This window comes from Callithrix jacchus, chromosome 5 (genome assembly GCF_049354715.1).
Source record: "Callithrix jacchus isolate 240 chromosome 5, calJac240_pri, whole genome shotgun sequence".
NCBI classification, from domain to species: domain Eukaryota; kingdom Metazoa; phylum Chordata; class Mammalia; order Primates; family Cebidae; genus Callithrix; species Callithrix jacchus.
This window is the reverse complement of record NC_133506.1, coordinates 83661955-83672361: the sequence shown is the minus strand read 5'-3', so window position 1 is coordinate 83672361 and position 10407 is coordinate 83661955. Positions and strand designations below refer to the sequence as shown.

General features: G+C 57.7%; 1 protein-coding gene across 3 annotated transcripts; it reads left to right on the top strand.

Moving 5' to 3' along the window:
* Window positions 1-303: 303 nt before the first annotated feature.
* Window positions 304-10003, top strand: ALDH3A1 (aldehyde dehydrogenase 3 family member A1). Of its 3 annotated transcripts, none has more exons than XM_008996760.4 (11): window positions 304-343; window positions 3135-3301; window positions 4727-4958; window positions 5476-5561; window positions 5870-6078; window positions 6880-6997; window positions 7619-7760; window positions 8410-8576; window positions 8969-9068; window positions 9533-9663; window positions 9752-10003. In XM_008996760.4, exons 2-11 carry the CDS (start codon window positions 3140-3142, stop codon window positions 9764-9766), a joined length of 1362 nt encoding a protein of 453 aa, XP_008995008.1. In that variant the 5' UTR covers window positions 304-343; window positions 3135-3139; the 3' UTR covers window positions 9767-10003. The 3 variants fall into 3 exon arrangements, with proteins under 3 accessions (XP_008995008.1, XP_008995007.1, XP_054112995.1); XM_008996759.5 differs by having other exon boundaries at window positions 3118-3301; XM_054257020.2 differs by having other exon boundaries at window positions 304-567; window positions 3118-3301.
* The last annotated feature ends 404 nt before the right edge of the window (window positions 10004-10407 follow it).

The following is a 10407-nucleotide window of genomic DNA, read 5'->3' as shown; positions in this document are numbered from 1 at the left end:
TGCATCTGGCAGTGGCAGGTTGGAAAGCTGGAAGAGCTCCACGCCAGGCTGAATCAACAGCCCCCACGCCCAGGGCAAACACAGGCTCTTTTGAAGACTGGATTTGTGCCCTGCCCAAGCCTTCAGACACATTCTTGGATTTCAGAAGTAAACAAAACCAGGGCTGTGGGGAGCAGAGGTCCAGATTGTGCCACACCCAGCATTTGAATACTGTTTATTCCTTCTCACGGAAACTTCCTGGGCAGGAACTCCAAGGGCTCAATGAAGGATGGTCCTTAAATACGTGCCCTCTTGGCTCTTGCCGTTCCAGGAGCCCCAGTTACCAGGAGAGGCTGTGTCAAAGGTAACCCTCTTCCCTGCGTGCCTTATTTTTTCTCTTGTCTAGGTGGACCCTGCACTAGGAGCAGGGGCCTTAAGTGTGGCAAGTCTCCCAGGGGGGCTGGTCCCTGCCTCTGGGACCATCATCTCTGGAGCATCCTCCTGGACCTTTGGCAGCTCTGCTATCCCTCAAACCAGGAGGTGGAGGTCCAGGAACCCTTGGAGCAAGGACGCCAAGGTGGCCGTGGGGTGAGAGGCCTTGATGGGCTGTGAGACTCCATCACTGGAGGGAAGGCGGCAGAGCCGAGTGCCAAAGGCATGAGCGGCGACAGATGTGGGTTCAAACCCTGACGTGACACTTGCTAACTGTGAGATCAGACAGAGCATTTAGCATTTCTCAGTCTCCCTTTCCTCATCTATAAAACGCACTCATCTCTGTTCATTCTTCATGGGCATCAGTGCAGCGCTTTTGTGAGGATGGAAGGCGATGAGGAGGGGAGCGGGTGTCACGGGGGCAAAGTCAACACTGGCACAGATGAGAGGGGTGGGGTGCAGGGATATGGGGTGAGAGGCAGCTGGCTCTGGGGAGGCTCCCATCCAGGTGCAGCTGCGACGTGAGGGGCTTTGGTCTCCACTCCATCTCTGTGAAGCGGCACCTTTGTTAACCCGTCTCTCAGGGAAGTCCTGGGAAGGCCATTCTGCCCAGAGACCACAGTTCTTAGTGGTGACACTGGGGTGCAAGGCCAGTCCCATCCCATGCTCACCAGGCTCTTCCCACGTAGGCTGCCCCCTTTGGTGGCCAGTGTCTAAGGCTGCTGCCCTGGTTTGACCTTACAGGGCTGGGGAGAGAAGCAGGCTCTTCCTACAGGGCTGGGTTTGTGACCAGCAGGAGGGGCCTGGCCCATGGGGCTGAGGAGGTCCCAGTGAGGGGGCTTCCCCAGCCTCCTATCAGATCACAGGGAGGGGCCACAGAAGGGCAGGCTTCGAGCACCCCCATGCCAGCAGGTCCCTCCTCCCTGTGCAGAAAGCCTGGGGCTGGGGGTCAGAAAGCCTGGAGAGGGGAGACAGAGGAAGGATCGGAAGCCAATCCATGGATTGCAGGCAGGATCACGTATCTATGTGCAACATAATTATATATTACATGTGATATATTAGGTTTAAAAAAATGGAAATATCCTATTTTTGCTGAGGTTAAAGTTATGCTGTGTCTGCAGGTGGGCTGAGTATCTCTGAAAGGAGAGTAAGGAACTGGTAACAGTGGCCCCTCTGGGGGGTGGCCCTAATAGCTGCTGGAGCAGGGAGGCGGGAGGTGCACTTTTTCAGTGCCCCTTTGCTGTCTGTTACACTTTGTTTCATGAGCATGTATTGCCTGTCTTAAAATGCACCAAACATTTGCAAAATACAAGCTCATTGCAAAAAGTCAAACGTTGCTTAAGATGAAAACAGATCTTCAATAATTCCAGCCCCATCAGTTGTCCCGTCATGTTGGGGGCCACCCTTCTAGTCTTTGCATGTCAGAACTCATGTGTGTGCGCACACACACACCCCAGTCCATCTGTTGTTCTGTAACCTGTTTTTTCTTTCTTTCTTTCTTTCTTTTTTTTTTTTTTTTTCAGGCAGAGTCTTGCTCTGTTGCCCAGGCTGGAGTGCAATGGCACAATCTCGGCTAGCTGCATCATCTGCCTCCCCGGTTGGGTCAAGCAATTCTCCTGCCTCAGCCTCCCAAGAAGCTGGGACTGCAGATGCCCACCACCACGCCCAGCTAATTTTTGTATTTTTAGTAGAGACGGGGTTTCACCAGTTTGGCCAGGCTGGTTTTGAACTCCTGACCTCAAGAGATCCACCTACCTCTCCTCCCAAAGTGCTTTTTAGGATTACAGGCGTGAGCCACCGCGCCAGGCCTGTAACCTGTTTTCTTTCTTATCCCCAGTGCCTGGGACACCCCTGGTGCTGAGAGAGCCCCTACAAACATTCTGAATCACCTGCTCCTCCTTAGCCCTCAACATGCACAGTAATCCCTCACGTGGGTGTGACGGGAGTCATTTAAACTGTCTCCTCCTGCGGACTTGGGTTGTTCCAATATTTCCCTTACAGTGAACAGTGATGACTTTCTTATCTGCGAATGTTTAGGAAAGGCTGTAGGACCTCTTTGTCACAGAGAAATATGTTTGAAAAGCTTTTGTCAGATATTGCCAAATTGCCCCCAGCGGGGCCATCGCAATTTGTCACTATGGTTTTGCGTATGGGTGGCAGGAATCCCCTCCATCCCTCTCTGTGGAAATCTGTGGCTCTGTGAATCCTTGGCGGGCATGAGCGTGCATCTCCCAGGTGTGGCACGCATGGGTTTAAACACCAAGCCTGTTCAGCTCTGCCAAGAAATCAGCGCATTTTAGAACAATGGCTTAGGCAGGAGGGTTGGGTTGGGTTTTCCTTTATCGGCTTGGGTGTGGAATCGAGGCCTGTACCCGCCAATCTACCTGGGGTGTGGGCCTGGGACTGTGCCACCAGCTTTGCAAGCAAGTAGCGGAGCCGGGGGGTCCGGGAAAGGCCCTGCCCCCAGCACACTGCCAAGGGCCCTCAGCAGCAGTTCCGCTCCAGACGCGTGTCGCTGCGGGTGTCGCCCGCTCACGGGCGCAAGGCAGCCGGGGTTCCAGGCGTCTGAGCGAGGGGCGGGAGAGGAGGCGAGGCAGAAAACGGATCTTCCAGAGGGAAGGCCATTTTCCGCAGGGCCGAGCCGGGGCGCAGGCAAGGCCCCTTCCTATAGAATTCAGGGCGCGCTCTTGCCCCCCGCCGCTGCAGGTGCTCTCTGTCCCCAGGCACCATGAGCCAGATCAGCGAGACCGTGAGGCGCGCCCGCGCCGCCTTCAACTCGGGCCGGACCCGCCCCCTGCAGTTCCGGATCCAGCAGCTGGAGGCGCTGCGGCGCATGATCCAGGAGCGCGAGCAGGAGCTGGCGGGAGCGCTGGCCGCGGATCTGCACAAGGTGCCGGGGCTGGGCGGCCACCCTCCGCCAGTGTCGGCGCCTCGCGATGGGGCGGGGAGGAGTGCAACCCGGAGAGGTTCAGGAAGCCGCGGAGACGGGGCGCCCCGTCCTCCCCTCCGCCGCGCCCCCGCTCCGCTGGACTTTTCCTTCAGCCCCGGCCTCCGCGTCCCACCCTCAGCGCCCCCTATTTCCTGCTGCTCCGACACCCCGACCTTCTGCCCCCGCCTCATTCCTCAGCCCCACGCCCGACCACCTGATTCTCCACATCAGGAAACAGCGCAGCTTGGCACCCCGGAGGGCATGGGGGCTCTTCCCTCCCTCCCAGTCCTCACTGGGGCTGTTCAGACCCTCGCCCTGAGCAAGACAGACTCCCCCGCATTCACAGACCCCTGCTGCCCCCACAGCCTGCCTGGGGCCCGGCGCTCCGGAGCCCATCCTCCCACCGACTACCGTCTTTGCTCCTGCACTTTTATTTTTTATTTTATTTATTTGAGACGGAGTTTCACTTTCGTTACCCAAGCTGGAGTGTGGTGGCACGATCTCAGCTCACTGCAGCCTCCGCCTCCCGGGTTCAGGCGATTCTCCTGCCTCAGCCTCCGGAGTAGCACGCACCACCATGCTCGGCTAATTTTATATTTTTAATAGAGACGAGGTTTCACCATGTTGGCCAGGCTGGTCTTGAACTCCTGCCCTCAGGTGGTCGCCTGCTCAGCCCTCCAAAGTGCTGGGATTACAGGCGTGAGCCACGGCACTTGTCCTACTTCTGCACTTTTAAATAAATTGCTCAGGATTTATTTAAACCAGAAACAAGGAAACCTACTCCGTTGACTTTACAGCTTCTGTGTTGCTCTTCACAGCCAAGTTTATAAAAGAGCCCGTTTTCCGCCATCTGCAACCCTCTTCTCACCCCTGCTCCCCTCAGTTCTTGAGAGCCCAGCAGCCCTTGGCCCTGCATCCACCACCAGACAACTCAAAGGCCTGGCTCCATCCTGCCTGCCCAGATCCATCCCCCAGTGCCGGATCTAGCTCCCCTTCCCCAATCCAGCCCTCCTCCCCGGATTCATCCCCCCTCCCCTCAGATCCAGTCCCCCTCCTTGGATATACTAGCACCTCTGCCCCATTCTATTCCCCCTGCCTGGATCCATCTCCTTGCCCATGCCTGGCCCCTTCACCTGCTCTTTCCCTTGGGGCCCCACACATCCAAACCTGCCTGGGCCCCACTCTGGCAGAAAGGGGTCCTCTCAGACCCACGGGTTCAAGCCTAATCCTGGGCTCTGCCTCCCCCGGCGGGACCTTCTGCAGCTACCTCCACCCTGGGCTGGGTGGGCGGCCCCCATCACCCTGACAACTGAGCAGTGGGGCTCCCCACGGCCCCAGATGCAGGTGGGCCCTGGCTCTGAAAGCTGACTCAGGCCCTGTCTGCAGAGTGAATGGACCGCCTACTATGAGGAGGTGGTGTACGTCCTGGAGGAGATTGAGTACATGATCCAGAAGCTCCCTGAGTGGGCCTCGGACGAGCCTGTGGAGAAGACGCCCCAGACCCAGCAGGACGAGCTCTACATCCACTCGGAGCCGCTAGGTGTGGTCCTGGTCATCGGCACCTGGAACTACCCCTTCAACCTCACCATCCAGCCCATGGTGGGTGCCATTGCTGCAGGTGTGTGGCCCGGCCAGGAAGGGAAGCTGGAGGAGCACCATCCCCCACCGCGGAGCCGTGCCAGGACAGACTCAGGCCTGTGTTAAGAGTCCTGGGGTCAGATAAGGGTTTGCTGGGACTGTCGTAGGAGGCTGTGTAGACCAAGCTAATTAGCCAGGCCTTTTGGTGCCTGAGGTCCAGCCAGACTCAGTGTCCACACCCGATGATGGAGAGAGGGCCTACCTTTCCCCAACTCTGTTAGGGGCTGGAGCTGCTGTCACCTAATATGCATTCCTAGGACGGGCCAGAGCCCAACTCAGAGGGGCAGGTGATGTAGCTCTGGCCCTCGTGTGCCTGTGCGTGTCCCTGTGTCATGTGCCCGTGAGTGCTCCTGGTGTGCCCTGTGGCGTATGTGGGTGCCAGCAACTCTTCCATCTACTCTCCCTAGTGGATGGGAGGCTTCAGGAGTGATCCTTGGGAGGGCGGAGCCTCTGGGTGGGGAACCCTGGGCACAGGCCTCGCTCCGTATGCTCTGCAGGGAATGCAGTGGTCCTCAAGCCCTCGGAGCTGAGTGAGAACATGGCGAGCCTGCTGGCTACCATCATCCCCCAATACCTGGACAAGGTGAGGTGCTCTCCAGGGCCTCATAACTCCACAGCCTCTAACTGCTGAGGCCAGGTCTTTGGGGGGTGAGAAATGGAGAATTCTTATGGTGAGGAGCCAAGCTACTGGTAGGGCTGAGGATGGGCCTTAGCAGCTGCCCTCTCTCATTGGGGCAAACAGAGCCCCTGGGTCAGGGAAGGGGGTCTACTGCCAGTTGCTGCCCCTTCCCCCTGGGGTGGGCTGCTGGTCTCGGCCACTGCCCACCCACACTTCAAGAGTGAGGAGGGGCTTGGTCTTTGCTGAGCCTCCCCTCTTTCCTGGCATGGAAGGAACTGTACCCAGTAATCAACGGGGGTGTCCCTGAGACCACGGAGCTGCTCAAGGAGAGGTTCGACCACATCCTGTACACAGGCAGCACAGGGGTGGGGAAGATTGTCATGACGGCTGCTGCCAAGCACCTGACCCCTGTCACACTGGAGCTGGGAGGGAAGAGTCCCTGCTACGTGGACAAGAACTGCGACCTGGATGTGGCTTGCCGGTGAGAGGCATGGGCCTGCTGGCTGCAGTGGTCCTTACTCTGCCTTCCAGCACGCATGACTGCACCTCTTGCTGTGGGTCTGCTCTGAGTAGCGCAGACACCCTCTGCTTCACAGAGCTGTGGTCTGGTCCTTGCAGAAACTTACATGGGGGTAGGGGTGAGGACCACGGGACAAAAGAGGAGTGGGGAGTCCCAGAAAGCTTCCTGGAGGGGGAGAGGTCTAGGCTGAGCTCTGCTCACTGAGTGAGCATCACTGAGGAATTGCTCCAAGCAGAGGCTGCAGGAAAAGCAATTGTGGGACATGCAGAACACAAGGAACTCTACTGGGTCCAGCCCTCTGCTGGGGCAGGGCAGTCTGAGTTCTGAAGAGCAGGACCAGAGGGGAGAAGGGCCACCACCACTCAGGGTCTGGGGCAGAACCGGTATCTGCACCTGCCAAGCCTAGCCAGGACTGTGACCACCTCCATATTCCACCTGTGTGGCCCCAAGAGATGTAGGGGGCCCGAGTGGCAGTGACACCTGGCTGTGCAGGGCAACAGCATGATCAGGGAGCACAGAGGCTGACCCCAACAGATGTCTTCTAGAAATTCCCTGCCAGTCCCCAGTGAACATGATCGGGGCACTGGGTCTTCTCGGTCCAGTGTCTAGAACTGAGCAGACCGCTTGGGAGGACTCACTGGTGGCAAGGTCACAGCCAATGGCTTCTGCTGACCAGAGAGCTGAAGGGTCTGCAAAACGAGATGCAGCTCTTGGGGAAGCCCCAGTACCTCTTGGATTTAGTCCAGTTTGGGATTTTCACAGACGCATCGCCTGGGGGAAATACATGAACAGCGGCCAGACCTGTGTGGCCCCCGACTACATCCTCTGTGACCCCTCGATCCAGAACCAAATAGTGGAGAAGCTCAAGAAGTCACTGAAAGTGAGTGTTGGCCCTTTGGCGGGGGCGGGGGATGAGAGGCTGTAAGGCACAAGGTGGGCATGGCCCCTTAGCCGACTTCCAGGGACTTATAAACACTGGATTTATTTTCTTCTAATGTAAACATAATGCAAGCTAGGCACGGTGGTTCACACCTGTAATCCCAGCATTTTGGGAGGCGAAGGCTGGAGGATCTTTTGAGGCCAGGAGTTTGAGACCAGCCTGGGTAACATTAGCAAGATCCCATCTTTACAAAAAATGTTTTAAAATTAGCTAAGCATGGTGGCATGGTGGTGCACGCCTGTTGTCCCAGCTTCTCTGAAGGCTGAGGTGAGGCCGGAGGATGGCTTGAGCCCAGGAGTTTGAAGCTGTAGTGAGCTGTGATTGCACCACTGCACTTCAGCCCAGGCAACAGAGCAAGACCCTCTCTCTAAGAAAAATGAAAAGGTCTTGCACACTCACTACAGATAATTTGGAAATGATTAAAAAGCATAAAGAAGAAGAAAAAAGCTCCACCCAGAATCCCACCACGTGAAGACAGTCACTGCTGGCATTTATCTGTGCAGCCTTTGGCCATGATGAGGGTCTGTGTCCTTATCTGAAGTCCCCCTCCCTTCTCCGCAGGAGTTCTATGGGGAAGATGCCAAGAAATCCCGGGATTATGGAAGAATCATTAGTGCCCGGCACTTCCAGAGGGTGATGGGCCTGATTGAGGGCCAGAAGGTAGCTTACGGGGGCACCGGGGATGCGGCCTCCCGCTACATAGGTGCGTGATCCCTGAGAGCACAGCCCACCTGTCCAGGCCGCTGGGGTCCCCAGCAAGTTCACAGCAAGTGGGCACAGATACTTGATAAGCAGACATGACTCTGGGATGGGGATAAATTGCTTTCACCAGGGGGCCCGGGGTAGACTCCAGCAGGCAGAAGCTGAGCACAGCCCTACCCCAGCCTCAGCATCCCCTCTCCCAGCAAAGCCCAGAGAGAGGGCCTCATCTCCTCAACCCTCTGCAGCAGCAGGAGCAGGGACAGCAGAGGCCATAGGAGCCCCAGGTGTGTCAAGCCATGAGGGGCCCCCAATGCCCAGGCTGTGGGTCACCAGATGGACCCACTTGGCCCCCAGTTTGTCAAGCAGACAGGAGAATTCTGGCAGGGCATCGGGTGGTGGTGGGTGTAGTGTCTGCTCCTGGAGGGAGATCTCAGGTTCCTCTATGCAGGTTAACTTATAGTTGTCCCCAGTGGTCTGCCCAGATGGCAGGTGGGAGCTAGGAGAAGAGCTCTCTGGGCCTGGTCCCTGCCCTTTTCCAAGCCTGGGCAGCTTCGCCTACAAAAGGGTTGGAGCAGGGATCTAGGTGCTTGAACTTGCTGGTCACGTGGGGGTCTCCACGCCATCTGACTCTGGCTGGTTTCCTGCCTCAGCGCCCACCATCCTCACGGACGTGGACCCCCAGTCCCCAGTGATGCAAGAGGAGATCTTCGGGCCTGTGATGCCCATTGTGTGCATGCGCAGCCTAGAGGATGCCATCCAGTTCATCAACCAGCACGAGAAGCCCCTGGCCCTCTACGTGTTCTCCAGCAACGACAAGGTGTGCAGTGGGCTGGGGGTGCCCTCCCCCAGGGTCCTGGGGCCCACAGACCTGGGTTCACACTGCAGCTTCACAGTTCTCTGTATGTGTGACCTTGAGTGAGTCACTGGATCTTTCTGAGCTTCTTTTGCCTTGTCTCTAAGATCAGGACAGCAGCATCACCTGAGGGCATTGACCGAGCAATCTTTGTCCAGGGCCCTGCACACAGATATGGGGGCGGCTGCCGTCACTCTGCCATGCAATCTGCAGGGAGAGCAGGAGACAGAGGCTGGGGCTCTGCCTCCACCAGCTCCTCTCCTTGTGGCTTCAGGCTGTGCCCAGGCAGGGTGGGGCAGGGGCCTGGGGAGTCCTGTGGGCAGGAGACTGAGGTCATTGACTGGGTCCTGGTGCAGGTGATTAAGAAGATGATTGCAGAGACATCCAGTGGTGGGGTGACGGCCAACGATGTCATCGTCCACATCACCTTGCACTCTCTGCCCTTTGGGGGCGTGGGTGAGTCTGGGGCTGAGCTTGCTGCCTCCCTGCCTCCTTCTGGGGCTCCCAGTGCTGGGCACATTCACCCAGGAAATTCAGGAGGGGCTGGAGCAGCCTGGCCCTAGAGGTCACCTAGTGCACCCGGCCTGTTCCATGGAGGCCTGAGAAAGGTGACCCAGGCCAGAGGTCACACAGCCATTTAGTGGCAGAGCTGGGATTAGACCTGTGATGGGCACTCCCACTGTTGTCCCCAGCATGGATGACCTGGGGACACCCTAGACATTGGCCATCCTGAGGACACCCAGAAAAGGAGCACAATCTGGGGCTGGGTGCTGAGGGCCACAGCACTTGAGGGAAGGACAGGTGATGGGCTCTGCCTCCCTGTCCCTATGGTTCTGGAATGCAACTGACAGGGTGGAGAGGGAGGCCTGGGATGTCCTAGGGGCAGGATGCTGAGCCCTGAGCCGACTTCTCCTCTGCAGGGAACAGTGGCATGGGGTCCTACCATGGCAAGAAGAGCTTTGAGACCTTCTCTCACCGCCGCTCTTGCCTGGTGAGGTCTCTGATGAATGATGAATCCTTGAAAGCCAGATACCCCCCAAGCCCAGCCAAGGTGAGAGAGGGAAGGGGGCTCTTGGGGAGACCAGGCTGTTGGGGACCAGGGCCTGGAGATCACGGCCCTCTCCATGTCCCTCTCACAGATGACCCGGCACTGAGGAGGGGCTGCTCCACCTGGCCTGGCCACACTGTGCCCTGTTGGAGTGCAATGGCCCTTGCTGGCTCTCTCGGCCCTGGGAGAATCGCTCCTGCAGCCCCCAGCCCTGCCCTGCTCCTCTGCTGACCTGCTAACCTGCGCACACCCCTCTCCCACGTGGGCCTGGACCTCACCATCCCAAGTCCCCATCCCTTGCTAGACCAATAAAGAGACCAATACAATTTTCTAACTCAGCAAATGCAGGCATAAGGCACTTCTTTTGCAGCCCTGCACCCACCGACCTGTCCCGCCAGATCCCAATGCCCCATCCAATGTGCTCGCTGACACACCAGCAAAGGCTTCTCATCAGCCCGTGGGGCCTTGTGCCAGGAGGCCATGCATGGTGTCAGGGTGACAGTTGTCTTCCTTTTAGACTCGGGGAGGTCAGCTCCATCTCTGGCATATCCAGCCAAGGAGAGGCTGAGGAGGCTGAGCCTTGACAGCACAGTGACTCAGATGCGGGAGCTGACATGCTTCCCAGATTAGCTTCACTGTCTCAGGCAGGGGCCACTTTGTGAGACGATGCAGTAGTCAACACAAAATGCCTCGGTGATGTCACACTGCCACTCATGAGGGCGAAGGACCCAAGGCTGGGCAGCACCA

What these genes read in the sequence shown, in the direction of transcription:
- ALDH3A1 (XM_008996760.4), top strand. Translation starts at nt 3,140, where the DNA reads ATGAGCCAGATCAGCGAGACCGTGAGGCGCGCCCGCGCCGCCTTCAAC. An exon ending in TCCCCCAATACCTGGACAAG is followed by an intron (nt 5,562 to 5,869) that starts GTGAGGTGCTCT and finishes CTGGCATGGAAG; the next exon opens with GAACTGTACCCAGTAATCAA. An exon ending in TCTGCCCTTTGGGGGCGTGG is followed by an intron (nt 9,069 to 9,532) that starts GTGAGTCTGGGG and finishes TCTCCTCTGCAG; the next exon opens with GGAACAGTGGCATGGGGTCC.